This window comes from Labrus mixtus, chromosome 21, assembly GCF_963584025.1.
Source record: "Labrus mixtus chromosome 21, fLabMix1.1, whole genome shotgun sequence".
Taxonomy (NCBI): Eukaryota; Metazoa; Chordata; class Actinopteri; order Labriformes; family Labridae; genus Labrus; species Labrus mixtus.
The window spans coordinates 1,689,584-1,713,099 of NC_083632.1; the positions used below are offsets into that span (position 1 = coordinate 1,689,584).

Below are 23,516 nucleotides of genomic sequence, written 5' to 3' on the forward strand. Positions count from 1 at the left end.
TAAGATTTCTACCACAGACTCAGGGAGACAGGTGAAGGACCAAGGACATGCTCAACACCTCGGACAGCACAGGTAAGGTCCCACAGAAAAATCTGAGTGGAATTAAAAACTCTTAAAGAAAAAGATGGGTACTACAAAATAAATAATGTCCTTAAATGCGAAAAATTCAAAGGTATACAGTTAAATTTATAAAATCAGTTGATCTGAGAAAAAAATCATATTCATATTGCATATATAAGATGTCGTTTAGCAACTTTAACTGATATTATATATTTATTTGACTGTTTCTTCATTGCTCGAGCTAAACCCACCGCCACAGGTGTCATGCCGTGTGGTTACGGGGCATCACAAAGAGAGTGCAGATGACTCATTCATATGATCGGTTTATTTTGAAAGTCCAGAATCATGTCATCTGCACCTACCACTTCTCTTCGAGTTCGTTGAAATCTCTAATAATTTTAATCGAGGAGTTATAACCTAGGAGTCGCAGCTTGAATAAAAAGGGTTAGGGTTAGAGATTGTTTATAGTCAGCAGGAAATAAAACTTTTCTTTACCTATGATGACTTTATGCTGCGAGGTGTTCGCTCTCTTTTTCTGGGAGCAAAGAAATAAAATGTGCCTGATACTTTTTTTTTTTAGCATACAATGTATATATTGTTTTTAACCTCGCAGTTGCGGGAGTAAAACGAGAAATGAAACTGACTGTGGTGATAAACATGTGAGGCCTCTCATCTTCAAACGTCTCATGACTCCTCGCATGCCAACAACCTTACGCCAGCGTCACACACAGACAATAAAAACATCTGAAACATGATTTAAAATAAGACTGTGAAGGATTGGGGCCTTTTGTCTGCCGTATAGTCTTCAACTTCTTCAACGTTATTGTCCCCGAGGGGAAATTGGTTTTCAGCCAGGTGAAAACATGAAACAAAATAGAAAACACAGACATGTAGACTCAGACTACAAACACGGTGAACCACATGAATAAATAAATACTAGAGTTCATCAGGTAACAACAAGGAAACTGAAGAGTGTATCAAAACGTCCATTAAACCAAAAAACATAAATTAAACTCGTCAGTCGTCAGTGGAGTCAGTTTTAAATAAAGGAAACTGTTCAGGGGAAAAGTGTTGACACCAGTGGTTCTCAACTGGTCGAGCCTCAGGACCCAATACCACCTCTCTTGTAATAAATTGCGACCCAAATTTCAGACACTTTTCGACCAATCAGATTGAGTTATTAAAAAATAGTGCAGTTTGGACCTCCGACTGTACAAAACACATGGTTTAAAAAGTGCTGCTTAGGCTTTTTGACAGTTTTTTTTTTCCAGGCACACTTTCCACGACCCACTGAAAATAGCTCAAAAACCCACTTTTGGGTCCTGACCTACCAGTTGAGAACCACTGGTTTAGACATTAGTTAAAGTGGAGCTAATAGCGCAAAAGATGAGCAAACATATATTTAAAAAAAAAGTGATTCTCTATAATCTATTTAAGTAAATGTAACCGTGTAGACAGCGATATTTATACTACAGAACAGCTGCTCACACGATCGCACCACTAGTAAGAGTTTAGCATTTTTATTCTGCACAGCTGGATGTCTTTACGTGTCGAAGAGTGGGTTGGAAACTCTGAAACTGTTGCCGCATTTTCTTGTAAGAACGTATTAAATAATAATAATAATTTTATTTGTAGAGTTTTTGAACCCAAATAAAAAAATTGTAAATAGCACAAGTATAAATGTACTACAACACTGTTCATTATCCAAACCTTTTTAGAAATACAACTTGGCACACACTCAAACTGGTGAGGGTAAATGTAATGCCGTAGTTTTTTGGGAACAGATACTGATAAATGTGTATAAATAAATATAAATATATGACGCTCAGATTCTTTAGTATCTTATTCTCTAAACCCTCATATGGACAGAGTACAAACATAAAGTGGGTGATGATGCTAAACTAACAGAGCTCCATACAAACAGACTTCTAACAGGTTCAGTTTAAAGTTTTAAAAAACGTTTTTTTGTTTTTTTTAATTTTCTTAATTTAAAATAAATGATTCTGGATTTAACCAGATCAATTCTTGATCCTTTAGGCTGAAGATGTCAAAATGTCAGATGTGTCGATACTTTTATATCAAACATGTTTTAAAACGATTAAATTTCCACTTTTGAAATTATCCATATCATCCAACATGAAGCACTGAAGCTTTAAAAATAATCCACTGATCTTCATTCGCATTTTAACTGAAAGCTACGGTGAGCGAAAGAGAGAGAGAGAATAGCGGTGGTCGACGCAGAAGTGACATTCATGTCCATAACACACTCCAGAACACGGGATGACTCAGTTTACGTAGCACAAATATGAAGGGTCTGTTTCGGTTTGAAATATTGCCAACATGCAATTTTTGGTAATTGAAAAAAATAATTGCTCAATCTTGCGTCCCCTGGACTTGCTTTGGAATAGAGACAGGTGTCATTGTCGTTTGATGTTTAAAGTATTGAATCAGAGTTTTAAATTCTATTAATATGACAACCTGCTGCAGGAAACGTTCTCCACAGCAGGAGGGGAACCATCGCCTATAGTTACACCAAATATTAATCATTTCAGAACAGAGATGTGGGTAGAGGTGTCAGACATGGATACGGTTGACAGTAAATATCTGGAAAGCAGTGAAGAGAAGTTACGAGACTGATGAATCAGAGCCAGAGTAGGTAGAGCCAACAGCATGCAAGATGGTGGAAATGGCATATACGTTAAAAATGTTTCCCAGTAGGAAACCATCATTCATATGACGAGGGTTGTCAATAAATATCAAACTGAGAGGGAGTTCCTATGTCAGAAAACAAAACCTCTGCATGACTCAGATTAATTTTCTCTGTAAGGAAACATTTCAGTCTCTGTTCAACTGCCTCTAATATAGCAAAACAAAACAAAAATCGTATTTTGTATTTCCAATTCTATGCTATGTTTTCATCGGTAAAATAGGATAGGATAGGATAGTACTTTATTGATCCCCAGAGGGGAAATTCGGGCATTGCAGCAGCACAGACAAGTTTGGAGTTACAGTATCAATACAACCAGAGAATCCATTTTGTCTAACTTCATCGATAGACACACACCCATGCACACACATATATTTATGTCAAACAATTACCATTTTGAATCAGAACTAATCCCTAAATTATAAATATTGGCTGATATATTTCTTATATCTCTGTTTGATTTGTAGAGAGAGATAGATTTAAATTAACACATTTATTCTTTGATCCCTCAAATGCAGTTATCAAACACTTAATATAAAAATATAAGTTTATATAAAATATATAAAACCAAGAGAAGATGGTCACTCAACTTGAAAGTAACTAAGCATGTACATGAATCACTGCTTGACACCCTGGAGAGTGATGATGCTTGTTGTAATCCATATAGCGCCCTCTGCTGGTGAAAGAGAACTGCTAGTGTATAACAACGATACTCAAATTAAATGCTACTTGACTGGCAAATAAATCTGTAATATCGGTGCATATCTGCGATAAATTAGCCGATAACGATAGTCACTGGATATGCTAACATCGGCCAATTTATCGACTGGCAGATTAATCGGTCGGGCTCTAATATGTATGTATGTGTAAGATGTAAGACGTTTGTTAGATAAAAAGTTACAATAACAACCAACATCGTATCACAGATTACATTTTTTCTGTTTCAAAATGTTTGCAGTTGTAAAACTAATTTAAGATTACATTTAAAGACATCAGACATATATCCAAAAGCTACAAAGCAGTCAACATCTGTATCCAAAAGACTTGATACAACATTTATTTCTCTGTGGCTCCTCTTACCTTAACGAGAAACTCCTTAATGTCTGACACGACCATCATGAAGAAGAGCTAAAAGAAGCATATACATATATATAAAGGTAAAATAAAGAGCTCAATGATATTGCGGGTAGATTTGGCTGTATCTGAGTCTCACAGTTTGAGTTATGATAAAAAGTGATTGTGGACACGTCCTATAAAGGCTGATCGCACGCGACACTGACTGATCTGTAGACCATGAAGCTGCCCACGACTTCCCCTGTGCCAACGACATGATGCCACTGTCACGCAAGCTGCTGCTAAGTGACTCAACTATCACTGCTGCTTAGTAATCTGAAGAACTACACTGCAGCTCTCTCAATTTCAACCTGATTGAGGAGGAGTTGTTTCCTGATATCGTGATGTGAAGTACAGTAGTAACACTGAATGTTTTTCAGTAATTACTGCTTTGCACGTCGGTCTCACTCTGGTATTTTACAGATTGACTCATTCATCACAGAAATGCTGCAGAAGACTTTTATTGTGCAGGCCATCATGCAGGCTGTTCCTGTGAAATGTTCTCCTCCTTCGTTGCTTCTTCTTTTGGAAGTTTTAAAAATGTGGCTTAATGCTAAAGATTAGACATGCAGCGATTGGGAAAATCAGGGCCGATGCCGATACCTTTGGTGTCAGACTCCCACAATGCCGTCATTTTCTCTCATGTTTGACGATGAAAACAAGTCTGAGTTTGTCCAACAGGTGACTTAATCTGCCCAATAAAAAAACCTCTTCTCTGAATCAGCAATTAGGTGTTCTAGATTAAATCGATTTGGCACAACAAATAAACATCGACTACTGACATCGCTTCATGCAACTTTATTTGCAGACGCACCGATGTCTTTGTGTTAGTCACAAGTTGTCATAAACTACCAAGCCCTTCCAGAGAGGTTGCATGGTCAGACACAGCTCATTTGCATATTTAAAGCTACAGACACAGAAACAGCCTGTTCTGAGCAGGGCTGAAATAGAGGGGTTTATAGACATGATCAAATACAGGATCAGAGTGGATTCAGAACAAGAAACTTCACACACATGTTTTGAGGAGCTCTGATACTTATTTAAACTGGTTGAAGAGGAGGAGAATATGAGACCTTTAAAGTGAGGAAGTCATCAAAATCAGTAGTGTTCATTTGTTTCAAAGTTTTGTCTGCATTTGAAACGATCCTAACTTTGAAATTGGGAAGTTTTAGAAGTTGCCTTTGAAAGTGCAAATTCAAAAATGTTTTTTTTTAAATGTTGGTACCCTTTTTAAATTAATAATCAGCACATTTTTGTAGAATAACTCACAAGTTGTAGATATAAGTTTTCATTGAAGTAAAATGAAAGTTGGGTATAGCATCTTTATGTCATCTTATTGCCTGCTCAAGGATTTACTACTCTTTATCCTCCCCACCAGCAATGGGTTTCATCGATGATGGTATCTACGATTATGAGACAGGCTACGACTATGTCAACAATTCTCTGGGAAATCTAACCAACAGCAGTGACTATGACCTGTCTTACTGGTGTGAGGCCGATGCCGAGCAGGAGTTCATCATCAAGACCTTCCAGACGTGTGTTTTCTGCTTCATCTTCCCGCTGGGTGTCCTGGGAAACAGCCTGGTGATCGCCACCTTCGCCCAGTACCGCCGCCTTCATCTTCGCTCCATGACCGACATCTTCCTGTTCCACTTGGCGCTGGCCGACCTCCTCCTGCTCTTGACGCTCCCTCTGCAAGCCGTCTACACTCACCTGGGCTGGATCTTCCCCTCTTTCATCTGCAAGGCCACGCGCGCATTGTACGCCATCAACACGTACAGCGGGATTCTGCTGCTGGCCTGCATCAGTGTCGACCGCTACATGGTGGTGGCTCGGGCACAGAAGATGCTAAGGCTGCTCAGTCAGATTTTAACCTGCGGGAAAGTAGCTGCTGCGGGTGTTTGGATTGTTGCGGTGATCCTCAGCCTGCCAGAGATCCTCTACTCTGGGGTGGTAGGGTCCGGCAGTGAGGCTTACTGCGGCATGCTGAATAGTGGAAGAGTGAAAATGGTGACCAACGGAGCCATCATCGGCGTCTTCTGCCTGTCCCTCTTTGTTATGGTGACATGCTACTCTCTGATCGCTCACGTGCTCTGGGAGGGGCATGCAGACAGACGGGGGAAACAGTGGCATCGTCAGCGTACGCTGAAACTGATGGTGGCTCTGGTGCTGGTTTTTCTTGTGTTCCAGCTTCCGTACACTGTGGTGCTCTCACAGAAGATAGCAGGTGATTTCTGCAACCTTCTGTTGGAATACATCACCTGCACGTTGGCATACACCCGTTGCTGCCTCAACCCCGTCCTGTACGCCCTGGTAGGCGTGCGCTTCCGTAGAGATGTGCTGAAGCTCCTCCTTGATTCAGGCTGCCACAGTGTAGTCCAGTTGATGCCACCAACAGGCAGCTCCACCTCCATGTCGCCCTCTTCATCTAGAAAGCTTAAAGGACCCGACTTCCAGAGGACGCAGTCACTCCAGCAACGACACAGTCCCTCCTCCCAAATTTCAGTTACCATGATCTTTCCCTCAGGTGAATAACACGGACAGTCACAAATACACAAAACCAACGGAAAAAAACAATTAAAAATAGCAGAAGGACCCGAACGATAAATGAGTTTGCAAGGCTACATGACTCGACATATTTTGGAGTTTTTCTAGGCATGTCATGGTTTTAAAGCTGATGAGTTTAGCTTAGAGTTTAATATTTATTAAATAAATTTATGTTTGGATAAAGAAACCTAAAGACGGTTAGACAACGAATACTTTAACCGAAACTAGATTTACTGGATGTTCTGCATTTTGTATATTTTATCAAATTTTAAGTTTTTCTCAATTATAAACATACAAGTATTTTCTGCATGTTTGCCATGAAAGTCGGTATTGTTCTCATGTTATGCTGTATTTAAACATGTGTTTCTTTGTTTTTGTTTTGCTTGTGATGCAATAAAGTCACTGGAGCTTGGTTGCGGCAGTCATGAGTTTTTGAACACTTGTTTCCGTTGACACATTTCATTTGTTGCTCAAAAAGTCTTGAGGTTTTCGTTCCACTTTGTTTGTTTTGGTCTGGAGTTGTTTTTCAGCCGTCAGGTGACAAACTGCAGCCGGTCACAGTCACACAATCAATAACCCAAACCACAACCTCCGAGCCAGCCAGCCAGCCAGCCAGCCAGCCAGCCAGGGGCATGTTTTAGTTTCAAGGAAGTGAAATCCTATTAAAAGCTTTCACACCGTTGGTAGTAGAGCTTTGTGTTCAGGAGACCTTCTGTTGTAATCTCTGAGCCTTTTTTACTGAAGGCTAAGTTTCAGAGTTGGTCTTACCAAACAAAGAGTGACCCAACAGATTTTCACGGGATCCAAGAAAATCAAGGTTTTTGTGTTTCCATTGAAAATGTAATTTTGATTGAGTCGCATTTATTTATTTATTTATTTATTTATTAGGGACAATCAATCAATCTTTATTTGTATAGCGCCAATTCATAACAAGTGTGATCTCAAAGCAGGTAAAAGGGCAGCAGGCCTTCTACACCAACGTGAGAGCTCAGGAGCTTCCTGAAAGATATGTGCTTAGTAACTAAGATAAACTAAGATTTACAGATAGTGACATGCAGCAGTATGACGTGTATGCATAGAGAGAGAGAGAGAGAGAGAGAGAGAGAGAGAGAGGTGCCAGTTCCCCCGGCTGTCTCAGCCTCTGATTTGCATTTTGATTTATCCATAACTCAAATCTTTCTTCAAGTATATTCACATTTATTTCCTTTTTTTCACCCCAGTTAACGTTTATTTTTATTGACATGTTGCTCTGATTGGCTGAACGTGAACGAGTTGGCCAAGAAGAAAACACAACCCAGTTTCTGTGAAAATATTATCTTGTTACTTTAATGTTTACACTCATGACAAATAATAATTATTTAAATGATTTCTAAAGCTGCTCTGATTAAGTGTAGTTCATCTTCACATGTCATCTGTAGTTTTTAAAAAAGAGAAGTTCAGAAACTAAATCCCACGCTGTGCAGTAATGTGATGTTTTGACCACTAGATGGCAGCCTGATCCAGAGACACTTTGTACACTTTGCTCTTAAAACAGGAGACGACTCTTTGAAGTTGATCCAAATATTTCAAACTTCCCACCAAAGTGTTCTATGGTTTTATTTATCACAATAAGATTACCAGTGTCTTCTAGTCTTCATCCAGCTCATCAGGCTGAGAAAACCTTTTAAATCCGCCTGCAGATAACACTATAATTATTAATTATTAGTATTTTTAATTGATTTTAATTCAGAGTTTTAATGCAACTTTTTGCAGAAGCCGAAATCAACATCAGTGAGAAAGAAAAAGCTGCAAATTCTCCAAACTGAGGAGCTTGAAAATGATGATATTAAGATTTTTAATGTTCAAAAACGGATGATTGTGATTGTTAAGAAAGAAGCTTTTTCTGTTCCTCTTTTTTTCTGGGCTTTTACTTTTTATTTGACACAAAAAATACAACATTGAGGATATGCTTAGGTACACAGGTGAAGCATTTCTGATTTACATAACGACAACAAAATCTTTCTTTCTGCTGTATTTCTACTCTGAGAGGCTACAGAACGTAAAGAAACAAACACAGTAACAGAGAGAACAGTAGACGAACCTAAACAAAGAACAGAAGAGAAATGTTGAAGTCCCACTTCCTCTTACTGACCCAGACGCTGCTCGGTACAAAGACGAGACAAACCCAGTCTCTTCTTTACATTTCTGCAGATGTGATTCTCCTTGAAACATGTTTGAAGGCTCATTTTGAAAGTTGAAAAACACTTTTAAATGACTGCATGACGCCCTATAAAGCCCCTCTGGGATAGACAGAAGGATGTTAGACGTGACCAAACTAGCGCTGGTGCTAACGTTGCTAATTGGACTTTTTATATGCTCACACATACACACAAAGTTACTCTCCCACTATAGAGACCCCTGAAGAGACAACTTTGTAAAATGAAATGGTCATTGCAGAGGAATGTCAAGAACACATTAGCATGTCAAGGATATAATAGTTGACTTGGCGTGCTTGTGACAGCCGTAACAGTGTGTTTTGCGTTTTTATGTGGACCACAGTGTTCAAGATTTTTTTGGGGGCTTTTAATGTAGAGATAGGACAGTGGATAGAGTCGGAAATCAGAGAGAGAGCGAGAGTGGGGAATGATATGCGGGAAGGGAGTCACAGGCTGGATTTGAACCTGGGCCGCCCGCTTGGCAGACTTTGGCCTCCATACATGGGGCGCGCGCACTGACCACTGCGCCACCAGCGCCCCAAGGACCAGGATGTTTTTGAGAAATGAGCGTGTGTGTACAGTTTTTGAAACAGAGGAGGAAAACCTCGATTTCAAGAAAATACCCTCGGCCTCAGTGTTGTTGTGCTCTCTCCAGGTGTTTGGAGTTGGCATGTGGGCGGAGCTAGGAGGGTCGTCACCTGAGTACGGTCTTCAGATGGGCATATAGGCCTGCATTAGAGAGAGATCCTCATTCTCTCTCAGCGGGGCCTGCTGCAACAACCTTTTCCTTTGTGTGGTTATAATGAAGTTATTTCATATGATTTGATTATTTCAGTTAAACATCATTTTGACTGAGTGTCGCCTCTCTCTCTGTTTCCCTGACCAAAGTCCATCCTCTGAACGTGTCCCGCTTCATAAAGTCCGTGTGTTCAGCAGACCAGGTGTGTGGTCAGACTCGCAGGTATCAGAGTGACACTGGTTATTTATTAACGGGCCTCCTCCTCCACCACCTTCCAGTAACACTCCAGTTAAACAGCAGCTTGTTTTTACAAACTGTTACCTCACCGCCGCGAACACAACTTATGATTCTGATTAGGACTGTGATCCTCTTTAGCAGTCACACTGCTGTTGTGCTTTGTCGAGACGCGGGGTGTTAGGAGAGATTCTGATGATGTAACATGTTGTGAATGAGCCTCTGATCACTGAGGGATCGGGATTTGTAAGCTGCAAACATTTCAGCGTGTGTTAGGTGTTAGTCGGAAATGAGGAAGCCGGAGTTTTATCCATAATATGTTTATCTTTTCATGACTCACAAAAAGTGCACTGCATGTAAATTTACCTGAAATGAGCGTGATCTAGAAACACAGTTAAGCAGTGAGTACAGTATGTTATTCTTCTTTTCTCTAGTCCCTCAATTAAACAACTTTTATACGTGAGGGGAGGAGTCAGCCGGCCGTCCCGGCGATGTAAACAAAGTGAAGATAGGACTCTGAAAACTCTGAAAACATCACAGACAGTGGGACTCGGGTGTTACACCCATTGTAGACAGTCATGACTCACAGAGTTATTTTCAGAGGATATACTTGATTTATATTATATTTAAGTGTGAAACATCACATATAAAGACTTTAAGTGAATTGTTTTAGATTGTGACTATAACACACAAAGAGAGCCATGATGGAGATCGCTCTGCCTCTTCAAGGCCATTTATAACCAATGGACACAGATGTATCTCTGACTGACAATTTTAATTGACATTCATCGAGTCAGATAGTGACCTAGTATAGAGGGGGCCCGCCTTCTTCACGCCCCCCCCCCACCCCATGGGCCCTACTGCAGCTGCACTGTTTATATTTACGGCCTCGGTAACAGGCCGTCAGTGCATAAAAACAAAAGGTCTCTTTCACAACACTCCAACAAAAACTAATCTTCTTAAAGATAAACTCAAAGGCGGGGCATTGCTCAAGTTTGAACAGCATGAATAGAAAAAGAAAAGAAAAACCACAAGAACATAAACGTATTGAAAACAGTCCAAACAAAATGAGTATAAACTCTACAGGTGTGTTTAACAGAGGTTGATTCAGGAAGCTCAATTTAAAAGATTCTGCATCTCATTGGAGATGAAGAAGGTCACAGATTTATCAAATATATTCCCTTTGAGTTGTGCGGAGGCTGTGGACCTCCAAGTGGGCAGCCTGGGTTCAGGTCCTGCCTGTGGATCCTTTTCAGCGTGTCATTCCTGATCTCTTTCCCCGATTTCTGACTCTGTCCACTTTTGATTTTATGAACGATACGCGTAGCTGACATGAACAATCTCTGTTTCCCCTTGTGTCAGCTTTTGGTCAAAATAAGAATAAAAGTCAGTAGTTATTTTTTTAAACGTTTGGCACCTTTCATATCTAGCGATCATTCAATTGTAAACAAGATAGTTTCATCTTTAAACACGTGGTAATGAAAAGTATCAACCTAAGGCTCATAACACTTTGGTTTATTTGTGTGTCATAATAATTACTGACAGAAGAAGAGCTCTGTATCACAGGAGAAGAAGATATCAAGCTGACACAGATGCCTGAGGATCCAAACATACATTGTTGGATTATTTTGCACCAAAAGAAAATCATCATTTTTTTGTGTTGCTTTTGTCTTAAATTCAACAGCTTGATTTCTGAGTTCAGAGCATCTTGTACATGGAGGCTTTAGGACCCAGGGCGCTCGGCTCTCTCTCTCTCTCTCTGAGCTCTCTGCTGTCGGAGCTCATGCCTCTGCTGCCTTCTGCTTCTCTCTGTCCCTGTTTCGGATACACAGAGTGTCCTCCTGCTGGATCCTCTGCCTCTCCCTCTCTTCCTCTTTTTCTTCCTCTGCTCATGGAGATCAGAGGCCCAGAGACCCGCACCATCCAGCAGCAGATGGAAGACCTCCAGAGACCACCTGCAAGCCCAGAAAACTCTCCCTGCCCGAGCTCGCTGCAGCTTTTGGAGTAGTTTCCTTCAGAGTTTTGTCCTCGAGGAAAACACAGAAGTAAAACCTTTTTTAATTGTTAACCCGCTTGTTTTTTAAATATTTCTTTTAGTCACATCCTCGTCCCGTTCACAGAGCCACAGGCTCCGAGCTCCTCCCCTTTTTCTCTTTCACTCGCTCAGCTGTCACTCTGTCTGTCACTCTCAGGATATCCCCTTCCCTTCTTTCTAGGGTTTCATAATGCACCAGGAGCTCGTTCAGAGGCAGGGCTGGATTTCATCCCGCTGCTTTCCCCTCCTGTGAGGATAAGGGGCAACTATTGAGCACTTCTTCAGCATGAATCCACAGACGGGGGTCATGGAAACAAGGAAAGGTCCCAGGCCGGCGCCTCACAGAGACTCACACTTAACTTTTAATAACTAAAAAAACAAATCACCTGATTAATTATTGACCTTTCAGAGGTGTTTTTAAGGGGAGATTTACAGGAGCAGGGTTGTGTTTTTTTTTTACATTTTCTGTCGGATCTGTTGGATTTTAAAAACATGGGAAACGCAGCAGGGAGCATGGAGGTCCCCCAGGGGAAGGAGGGCAAGACGACGTCGGCCCCTCCAAGCTCAACAGGGTCCCAGAGGCAAACCGCGGACCTCAAGCTCCCCATGCCACCTGAGGAGGAACTGGAGCAGCGCTTCAGTGCCGTGCTGGTGAGTCTGTTGTCACTCTGCGCTGCGGGGTCACGTCAGCTTTTCACAGAAATTGGAAACGAGCACACAAGGCAAACATGAGAGAGAAACAAAGAATGTGGAATATGTATGAAATGTGCACGTCCTCAGGACAAGCTTATCACAGTGCCAGGTACACAATGCCACTGTGGAAAGATACATAAGAGGTCCTTTATGCTGGAGCTTACTGCAGCATTAGGCTGACTGCATGGTCTGCTGGAGGAGGACTGACAGGGGGAGTCAGATCTGTTTCCACTTTAATTAAAGGTGTGTCTAAAGTTTACATTTTAGTGTTTCTTCTTGGTAAGCTTGGGATACTTTCTACATGACAAATGAGTCCTTAGATTACTTTGAAATATAAGACACATGAACATGACATGAAACACTTTATGGTGGAAAAAAGTTCAACCCCTCTCTGATGTTACTTTAAAGAGTCTGACCGGTCTGCAAAGAGTCCTGGCCTGAACTTCGTCCAACACCTTTAAGATCAACTGAAACAAGGACTTTGAACTCCAGGTGTTGTTTTCCTTAATGTCCTTATTCCTGGTTCAAATCCCCAGGAGGAGCCACAGGAGCCTCTCTGTGTGGAGTTTGCATGTTCTCCCCGTGCATGTGTGGGTTCTCTCCTGCTTCCTTCCACAGCCCAAAGACATGCTCGTTAGGTTAACTGCTGACTCTAAATTGTCTGTCTCTATATGTCAGCCCTGTGATTGGCTGGTGAACAGTCCAAGATGTAACCCCGCCCCTCATGACAGCTGGGATCGTCTGCATCCCCCCCGCAACCCAGGAAAAGCGGTATAGGTAATGGATGTACAGTATATAGAATGGGTGTGTATGTGACTTCCTGTTCTTCTGCAGCCAGCCTCTAGTAGACACTCAAGGAACTGCAGGATTTTACACTTCAGCATCGGCTTCATGGTTGCTGCTTGGTAAACCACTTCTCTTGGCTGCTTCACTGCAACACCTGTTGGTTTGACCTGATAACTGGTCTCGTATCTGGCAAACCGAGGGGCGTCCAAAACGGCTGTGTCGGGGGTCGCCTTAAAAGCGCCTACCTTCTCTGGTCCAAACAAATCCAGAGCATTCAGGAGCAGAATCTAAAGTTAGAAGGAGGACATACTGGCTGCTGCATTGTTGTCAGAGAAGCCAGCACTTCAACATGTTTCCTTTACACTGAAATTAGCAGCCGGTTTTGATTACGTTGTTTCCACTTTTACGTAAACTGACTTTTAGAATGGTTTTGGTAAATCCATCTTTTCATCTTTATTATTTTGATCGGAAAGTGTTTCTTTATTTATCACTTCCTCTCTCTTTTAAAAAACAGATTTTATTAGTCCAAGAAATATCTTTACGTTTCTTTAAACAAAGATTTGACTCTTTTATCGCCAGGCTCTCCCTCACAAACTCGCTGTGTCACACGACCAGCATTCCTCGACAGTAACTTGATTTCTCTACTTCCCTCACTGAGCTCTTATTTGTCTCCTGTTTAAAACTAAGTGAGCTGTGATGAACTGATGTCATCACGCCTCCTCGGTGCTGACAGATGTGAGTCTGACAACGCAGACACGTTCAATATGTGGACGGACTGCTTTAGAGCATAACGTGCGTTCCTGCTGTCGCTCTCTGATCGTTATCACCTGAGCCTCTGAGGCGGGGGACGATGTAATGTGACATCATGTTAGCTGATCTGTGATTTGATATTATTCAAACATAAACAGACCTGAGGGTTATTGTCAGAGAGTATCCTTAACAGAAACAGAAAGCTCCTCCTCGCCCTCCTCGAGGTGAATGATAATCAATGAGAGCTCTGATAAACGCTGCTTCCTTCATCTGAGGAGGTTCAATCAATGTGTGTGAGCAGAAAGCTCTCCTGGCCGGGCCGAGCTGAAACTGTAATTACCTCTGCTGAAGAGTTGTTCCTCTTAACCAAAGAGAATCTGCTCCAGAAACCTGCAGAATCTGATGATTTACTCCCAAAATGTTCACCTTGATGTCTACATCAGTTTGTATTAAAGATTTAAGTTATGGATCTCTATCATGCAGTTCCTCGAGTGTCCACTAGAGGCTGGCTGCAGAAGCACAGGAAGTCACATACACACCCATTCTAAAAAGCCTGTTTTTACAGCAGAGATTAACATGTTTACAGCCTGGTTCAAAAAACCAAATAGGTGTGATTAGCTCATGTCTCGATGGACACACACTGTACGGGGGGTGAATGTTTTGATGACTTATCAGTTTTGATTTGATGAAGGATAAGAGTTATTCACAATAAGGCGTGTAGCTGACCTGATTGACAGGTGGGCGCGGTGTAACGGTTTGTCAGGAGGTTTAAAACCCGCCTCAGCTCCAGCTCTCAGCCTGTCGTTAGGTTGACTGAAAGTTAGACTGAGACAGCATTTCCAGCATGGCCGCTGCCGCCTCCAGACTTTAAACAATATTTACAGTCTGTGATTTGTCCTGGTTTCTTCCGGTGCTCTGGTTCCACTGTCATCAGAAACATGTACATGGTGTTAACTCAAAGTGGCCTTTCACCACAACACTATCTTGAATCTTGAATTTGTCCCCAATTGTTGCACGCCGACCGCCCACTGCATCCTAACACAGTGTAAAGGCAGGTCAAACAGAGAGAACAAACTCCCCCAGTAATCAATTAAAGATGACTTATCTCTGAGGTAAAACTCCTCTGAACCTTTAAGCTGCATCAAACCTAAACTTCAAAGACAGGAGGCCTTAAGTGCTTCATCACTCTTAAGATCTGTCGAGTCATTTGATTACTCATTTGAATTCATTTGCATTAATTTGTCCTCTGGAGCTGGAATACATTAAATACATGAGGATACCTGAACATGACACACATTAATGGTGTTTGAGGATCTCATCCAGACACACTCAAAGAGCCTTCACTCTTCTGTGTGTGTGTGTGTGTGTGTGTGTGTGTGTGTGTGTGTGTGTGTGTGTGTGTGTGTGTGTGTGTGTGTGTGTGTGTGTGTGTGTGTGTGTGTGTGTGTGTGTGTGTGTGTGTGTGTGTGTGGGTGGGTGGGTGTGTGTGTGTGTGTGTGTTAGTGCAGGATGTGCTCGAGTGTGTATGCAGCAGCAGTACATTTTATGTATTTGTATTAGTTTGCAGTTAAATAAAAGAATCTGTTGTTCTGCAGCAGATTAACAACAGCTGATCATTTCTCCTCCACATCCTGCTCCACACAAATATAGATCATCTCTCCCAACAACCAGCCCTCCTCCTCTTCCTCCTCCTCTTCCTCCTCCTCCTCCTCCTCCTCCTCCTCTTCATCCTCCACTATCCTCCTCCTCCTCCTCTTCCTCTTCCTCCTTATCTTCCTCCTCCACTATCCTCCTCCTTCCTCCTCCTCCTCATTCTCCTCCTCCTCCTTCTCCTCCTCCTCCTCCTCCTCTTCATCCTCCACTATCCTCCTCCTCCTCCTCCTCCTCTTCCTCCTCCTCCTCCTCCTCCTCCTCTTCGTCCTCCACTATCCTCCTCCTCCTCCTCTTCCTCTTCCTCCTTATCTTCCTCCTCCACTATCCTCCTCCTCCTCCTCCTCACTCTCCTCCTCCTCCTCTTCCTCTTCCTCCTCCTCCTCCTCTTCGTCCTCCTCGTCCTCCACTATCGTCCTCCTCCTTCCTCCTTCCTCTTCCTCTTCCTCCTCCTCCTCCTCTTCCTCATCGTCCTCCTCCTCCTCTTCCTCTTCCCTCTCCACCTCCGCCTCCTCCCCCTCCTCCTCCTCCTCTTCCTCCTCCTCCACCTCTTCTTCCTCCTCCTCTTCCTCCTCCTCCTCCTCTTCTTCCTCCTCCTCCTCCTCATCCTCCTCCTCCTCCTCCTCTTCCTTCTCTTCCTCCTCCTCTTCCTCCTCCTCCTCCTCCTCCTCCTCTTCTTCTTCCTCCTCCTCCTCTTCCTCCTCCTCTTCCTCCTCCCTCTCCTCCTCCACCTCCTCCTCCTCCTCCTGTTCCTCCTCCTCCACCTCTTCCTCCTCCTCCTCTTCCTCCTCCTCCTCCTCCTCCTCCTCCTCCTCCTGTTCCTCCTCCTCCACCTCTTCTTCCTCCTCCTCTTCCTGCTCTTTCTCCTCTTCCTCCTCCTCCTCCTCCTCCTCTTCCTCCTCTTCCTCCTCCTCTTTCTCCTCTTCCTCCTCCTCCACCTCCTCCTCCTCCTCCTGTTCCTCCTCCTCCACCTCTTCTTCCTCCCCCTCTTCCTCCTCCTCCTCCTCCTCCTCTTCCTCCTCCTCCTCCTCCTCCTCCTGTTCCTCCTCCTGTTCCTCCTCCTCCACCTCTTCTTCCTCCTCCTCTTCCTGCTCTTTCTCCTCTTCCTCCTCCTCCTCCTCCTCCTCTTCCTCATCCTCTTCCTCCTCCTCCTCCTCCTCCTCCTCCTCCTCCCCCGTCCTCTGCTGAGTCTGCAGAGGAAGTCTTCTGTGTTAAATGGAGAATAAACTCTGTCTGCATACAAACCAGGCGGTTGAGTGAGTGAAGATGCAGCAGCGTGACTCTGGTCTCATTCTGCAGAGGCTCAAAGGGAAAGTGTTCCTCCTTGGTGAGGGGTCTGCAGGGTGTGCACCCCTCACATCTGCATGACAGTGTGCAGTATATAAGCCTTTAGGTTTCTCTGTGAGCAGCTTTTATAGACGCTTCATTCATGTTATAATGCCTCTTGTGTCTGGTGTCACTGCAGTGTTTTCAAACCTGAACGGATCAACGGAAATCTGCACAGGCCGCAGGACGCCACTCGGATAATGCCGGTGTTGAAACGATTTTTTTGTCAGCTCCAAATTTACGTGGAGCACTTTGTCTCTAGGGCTTTTACATAACACTTTGCATATTTCCCAGCTGGGTTATGCGGCAGTGGGTGGAATTGTAAATTTACATCTGTGGATTTGTGTATTTACAGACGGAGAGAAAGAGAGAGAGAAGAAGAAAAACAGGAATGTTTGTTTACTGGCTTGTTAAGGAGGTTAAGAAGTTCAGTTTGATTAAAGTTTCTTTCATCCTCTTTACACGTCGTTACACCTGAAGCTGCAGGATCACAATCCTACAACACGCTGTCTGTCAGCTCCAGAATGACCTTTGATTTCTTCCTCATCAGTTTCTTTTTAATGCGTTGACGAGGCCGTTTTCCAGTGCTGATGTCTCCGAGTCATCGACCACAGAGCCCGTTACAAACATCAAAACCTTGTGATTTTAAAGCCCCCCTTTTCTAGACGTAGGTTGCAAATTGCACCGACATAAAAAACAACTACAATCATGACACCTTCATGTGCCAACTCAAAAGACAAAACTCAATCTAACCACATTTTGTCCTCCCCGATGCTAATTCTGATACCTGCAAATAATAATATTATTATTCAGTATTTCATAAGGATTTTCTGTAGTTGGTGTTTTTGTTTATGTAGCTCATTACAGATCAGCTGTGAGTGACTAACCCTAACCCTTTTTATAAAACTCTGTGTGTATTTAAGGAGGTTTTAATTTTTTTTAAAACCCATTGTCCCCTTGTAGCGTTCTTTCCAGACCACTGCGCCTTTACCTTACCATACGGGCTGGACTTCTGTTTTTATTGTTACATCACTTCCTGTCAACTTCTGTATCTGAAAAAGATCACACATATGTTCCCAGTGAGCTTCTTTCATTGTAATAATCTGGGTAGCTGATTCTGGTGTGTGTGTCTGTGTGTGTGTGTGTGTGTGTGTGTGTGTGTGTGTGTGTGTGTGTGTGTGTGTGTGTGTGTGTGTCTGTGTGTGTGTGTGTGTGTGTGTGTGTGTGTCTGTGTGTGTGTGTGTGTGTGTGTCTACATAATTTAGTCCACCTTGTGTTTCTGCATCAGTTAAAAACCAACGCTGTGAAGCCTCTTACAATTCTACAATTCACTTAGCAGACGCTTTTATCCAAAGCGACGTATATCAGAGAGTAAGAACAACAGAAGCAAGGATCTAGAAAAAAGGGAACAATGTCAGTAAGAGCAAACGATCAGCTTTGAGTCTGATTGGACACACAGGTGCTGACAGGAAGTGACCAGAGGCAAAGCACAACATTGAGGGCAGTTCTTGAGAGCTCTAATCAGTATAGAAACCATCTTATAAGTCGTCGTTATCAAACAAAAACCATCGTCATTACCATCATCATCATCAATAATATGGAGACCATCATCATTAAGTTAGTAGGTATTCATGAAAGAGCTGGGTCTTTAGCTTTTTCTTAAAGGTGATGGGTCTCCTTTTCTAAATATCCTGGCAAAAAAAAACTGTCAGAGCAAATTAGCAACCATAACAGGAGTGACCTCGAACTACTTCCTGTGAGATTGATGCATCGATCCTTAAACTGAATGACGTGTTACACACAGTACAGTGAACTGATCAGGTGACCTGCACGGCAGACACAGCGTCATGTCAGTGCAGAGACGGGGGAGCTCAGATTGAACAGGAATTATTCAGCCTCTGCAGCAAACGCAGCTCGTTTCTGTGAACATGACGATTCCATCGATCCGTCCTGTTGGGAGCGTCAGCACTTTTATAAATTCAGGAATGCATCAGCATGCATCATTCAGCGCCACAACAATGACCCACTTCTGTCTGCTGAATACAACACACTGTCTCTCTCTCTCTCCCTGCTGCCCGTCTGAGCCTCATATTCTTAAATTCAATATGCTGTTCAACACGGATTACATCGGCTTCAGATTCACGCTGCTCCGCTGAAATTAACCTCAGATGTTGTTCCTTTGTAGCCACTTAGCGCTCACTTTTTAACAGCAGCTGTGAAGGTCACTCCTCCTCCTCCACGTTTTTTTAAACGCCTCTTAAATCAGAATAGTTAAAAGCAGAGGCAGAAAGATTTCCAAGTCTTACAGCAGAATACTGCAGTGATTATTGAGCAGGTTGTCATGGTGAGAGAGAGCCAATTCAAGAGCGACAAAAAACAAAAAAAAGGCCACATGCTTTCACACTTAACTCGTCCAAGTGTGCATGAAATGATCCATGAAGGACCACACAGTGACCAGCTGGAGAAGAAAATCAACTCATTTACAAGAGAGACTCAGAGCCCATGTTCTCCTTTCACTTTACTGTCAAACAGAAACTCCCAGCTGACCACGATTCAGAGCAGAGTCTTCATCCTTCTTTGTGATAAACCAGTAAATGTTGTCACTATAGTGGCCAGCAATATTTAGAGAAGTGCAACATTGGCTCGGCTTAAACACCTAAAGTAAAATGCAACTTAAACAGGAAGAGCCGTTGACCAATCATAGCTTTGTTTGCACTGTCTGCCACCAGGGGGCTCTCAATCAAACCAATAACAAAAGACGTCAAGGCTGGCGGGGAATCATGGGAGTGATCCTCTCTGCTACTCCCCCCCTCCCCTACCCCCGATAAAAATGATCTCCGAGTTAGTCGCTTGGTCACACACAGATCAGGCGTATAATCAATGTTTTTTAGAGTGAATATCAGAAATGCTATTTTTATTTTGAATCTTTTTGCATACTTTTATTTTGAAAATTTGAGATTTTATATATCGATTTCAGAGACACGATTTCATCTTAAAACTTTCCTCTGTAAGAAATAAATCTGTGTTGTTTCTCCCTCAGTTTGAAACAGTTTGAGAGCGACCAAGCAGGCCACATGTAACCGGCCCGATTGACCCACCAGCTCCGTTCATCAGGCTGATTTATCAGATTCACATCCAGCCGCACAGCATCATTGATTTACTGCACTGCTCCAATCTGCTGTGTCCTTGTTTTTCCTGCACGGCTCATACGGTGCCTACACCAAAGCTTTCTGTGTGTTTATAATCAGGACGGATTCAGATTCAATATCTGTACATCCTGTAAACCTGCGTCACATGTCAGGTGTTTGTTTGGATGCAGAATCTTTAAAGGGATACTTCACCCGTTGAAACATGAATCTGTATCGACGTTGGGTCATATATGTAGAAATGTGAAATACATTTTGAAGTTGGTGCCTTCTTGGCCGTGAAAAGGCAGAAAGTGTCTTTTTGGCTCATGTTGATGAAAGACACCAAATCCCAGAATGCACAGCACCGCAGGCCACTCCCACTAAGATCCTCTATTTCAGAATCAGAATCAGAAATACTTTATTAATCCCAGAGGGAAATTCGATCGTTACAGTTTCTCCAAAATATACAGTATAGCCGTAGAAATATAGAAATAAAAACATTTACAGACATATTTACTTCAACACTTAAGGCCGTTTCCTCAACTGATTCAGAGATTTCTTCCAGAATGAATCTTGGAAATTTCGGCTCCAACGTTGTAGTTTCACCCCGCTAACCACAACAGCTTCCAGTGACGCAAAATGACGATTTTCGCGTGATCGGAAGCTCCTTTTCAGACTTAAAAATACAAAGATTTCCCATCTCAGGGGAAAATGAGGGCGGGATGCACGACCATTCAAAAATACTATCAGGTTTCTGATGATACAAAGCTTAATGCAAATGGTTGAAGTATCCCTTTAATTATATTCCTTTTATAGGCAAATAAAACCTAAATTTAAACAGGACTGTCCGAGCTGCAATGATCGAGGTCCGAAGAGATTTAAAGGCTTTTAAGTTGTTTGTTATTTAATAAACAAACAGCAAAACCTCAGAATGGCATTTCACTGGTTATCTCTCTATGCTGACGATCTGACGACGTTCATCAATCTAATGCTCTCAAAATGATCCTGATCAAACGGTAGTGGAGTCAGTCATCCTGCTCGACTGGAGATCATCGAACCTCCTCTAGGCCAAGCTTTTTTCCTGACAATTGCAAAAAATGTGCACTTGAATATCGTCGCGTCACCTCGAGGTCAATGAGACCCGTTTTACCTGCTTCACCAGCGACCGGGAGACGCTGCCTGAACTGGAGGTTCAACAGGAGCTAACGTCTGAGCTCTGCAGTAAATCAGCACTAAGTAACGACTGCTGGTCATTCCTCAGCAGACTGAGTCACTGCTGTCGACTCCACACACACACACACACACACACACACACACACACACACACACACACACACATTGACCTTGTGATGAATTGTAGAGCTGCTACATTTCACCCACAGTGAGGGAGGAACCGATAAGATATGAGTCTAAAACTTTGAAGAAGGCCGACTGTGTGTCTCCTGTTTGTGAAGCTCAGTTTCCTGTACCTGTTTGTGGGTTTTTAATTAACACATCTGATTCTGAGTCTGTTCATTCTTTGGGAACGGCACCGGTGTGTTAACGTGTGTGAGGTGTGTAGATGTCTGCGTGTGGAGGATCTTTAATCAGAAACTTCACAGAAACTTTGTGAAGATGAAACTTCTTCTCTGTTGATCAGCGACAGAAACAAACTTTGACTTTGACCACGTGAGCTGAAGGATCAACTTCTGGTTTCTCCAAAGAGATAAAGACACATATGACCCTGTTGTATTAATGAGAAGGTGACGAGTGACGCCATGCTGCAACGTTAGCGACAAACATGTTTCTGTGTTGTGACAACAGACACTAACATTACGCTGACTCCCAGAGTGACTCACAGAGGACAATGATGCATTATAGAGGAAGGTGTCCCTGTGTGAACATGTGTTTGTCATTGTTTCTAGGATCAAGTCCGGTTCAGTTCAGTTCAGTTTTGTTTGTAGAGAATTTTATCTTTTGGTGTAAATGATTCAAACCTGCTACAAATAATAATGACGTTTGGGATCTGTTATGTTTATTTGAAGAGCTTTTTTATGCTGCAGAGTAAAATATCGGGTTATTTTCAGCACTTTAAGGTCGCACTCACACGAGGCAATCCATATCATGACTTAGCACGCTTCCCCCTTTAAAGTCCAGTTCAGGGTCATTGCATTTAAAGAGACACACACACCAAAATGGAGCGTTCTGAGAGAGCTGGTTTATACAGGGTCACAAACCTCCTCTGGTGCTTGATTCATGTTATATTTTGACCAAAGCACAGCACAGATGTTTCATTTAGACCACAGGGGGACTGTTTGAAAAGGTGGAAGAGGGGGATTATATGTCCTCTTTAAGTAAAGCCATTTAATGTGTTGTATTACAACATTATGTACAAGAGGTAACAGACCGAACTACTGCTGCCTCATGTTGTTATTCTTCTCTGTGATTTCAGAAGATTTAGATTTTAGGAGTCTGGTTCATCCAATCAGAGACAGACTGTCCCTTTAATTCACAGTCTTCATTTTTTCTCCTCTTTCTGTCTTTTTTGTTTCAGAACACCATGAATCTTCCTCCAGACAAGGTGAAGATCCTCAGTCAGTACGACAACGAGAAGAAGTGGGACCTGATCTGTGACCAGGTGAGGTTACTCTCTTCACACCGGCCCAGTCATCATGCAAACACAGGCAAATAAACGGCTCTGCCCCAGTCCTCAAAGAACAGGCGTTCACACACACACATGAGGAAGCTCATTAATATTGAACATCACCGTAGTAACCACAGGTGGGTCCATAACAAACTGAGTCATGATGAGAGAGTGAAAGAGGACACCGGTCAGCGTCATAAACACAGAGCTTCAGGCAAAAATAATCAGAAATGCACAAAAATAGACGTCAGATTGCCCCTTTAAATCTTTCTAATTAAATTATGAATTTGGCCGTGTTGAACGTAAAACCGCTGCAGTAGAATAATTTCTTGAAACTTAAGATCAGATCTATTTGCATGAGAGACGCTGAGTAATCAAACAGCCTGTTTTAAACCCTGTGCCCCCTCCCTCCCCCTCACTGCAGCACAGCTAGCAATATAATTACTGATCTGTGTGTGCCTGTGTGTGTGTGCCTGTGTGTGTGTGTGTGTGTGTGTGTGTGTGTGTGTGTGTGTGTGTGTGTGTGTGTGTGTGTGTGTGTGTGTGTGTGTGTGTGTGTCTGAATCTTCAGGAACGGTTTCAAGTGAAGAATCCTCCTTCAGCGTATCTGGAGAAGCTGAAGAGTTGTCTGGATCACGGAGGCGGCGGTCGAAAGGTAAAAACCAAAAAGCTCACCTCCCACTCCTTAGGTCAAAGTTCAGATTCTGTTTGTTACAAAAATATGTTTTAATGCTTTTTTTAAAAAACAAGGCAGCTCTATTTATACAACATACTTCACACAGAGGGGAGCAAAAGTCTCTACATGGACAAACAGATTAATTAGAATCTGAGGCCTACAGCCAGCATTTACCTCTAGAAGTATTTAGTTGGTTTTTTTTACTCAGCATTTTGTTTTTTATTTTTTACCTTTTGTGGATAATGAAGCACTCA

General features: G+C 42.6%; 2 protein-coding genes across 6 annotated transcripts in view; both read left to right on the forward strand.

Annotated features, from left to right (window-relative positions):
• ccr10 (chemokine (C-C motif) receptor 10) lies at window positions 1-6,839 on the forward strand. Its single transcript, XM_061028629.1, has 2 exons — window positions 1-72; window positions 5,259-6,839. Exons 1-2 carry the CDS (start codon window positions 48-50, stop codon window positions 6,413-6,415), a joined length of 1,182 nt encoding a protein of 393 aa, XP_060884612.1. The 5' UTR covers window positions 1-47; the 3' UTR covers window positions 6,416-6,839.
• A 4,544-nt stretch (window positions 6,840-11,383) lies between these two features.
• The window catches only part of fmnl1b (formin-like 1b), a 30,619-nt gene continuing 18,486 nt past the window's right edge, over window positions 11,384-23,516 (forward strand). For 4 of the 5 annotated variants that reach the window (XM_061027868.1, XM_061027866.1, XM_061027870.1 and 1 more), the window contains exons 1-3: window positions 11,384-12,281; window positions 22,497-22,580; window positions 23,158-23,241. In XM_061027868.1, coding sequence (XP_060883851.1) covers window positions 12,123-12,281; window positions 22,497-22,580; window positions 23,158-23,241 — 327 coding nt within the window. In that variant the 5' untranslated portion in view covers window positions 11,384-12,122. The remainder of the gene's footprint in view (window positions 12,282-22,496; window positions 22,581-23,157; window positions 23,242-23,516) is intronic. The other variant, XM_061027867.1, reaches the window with a different exon arrangement.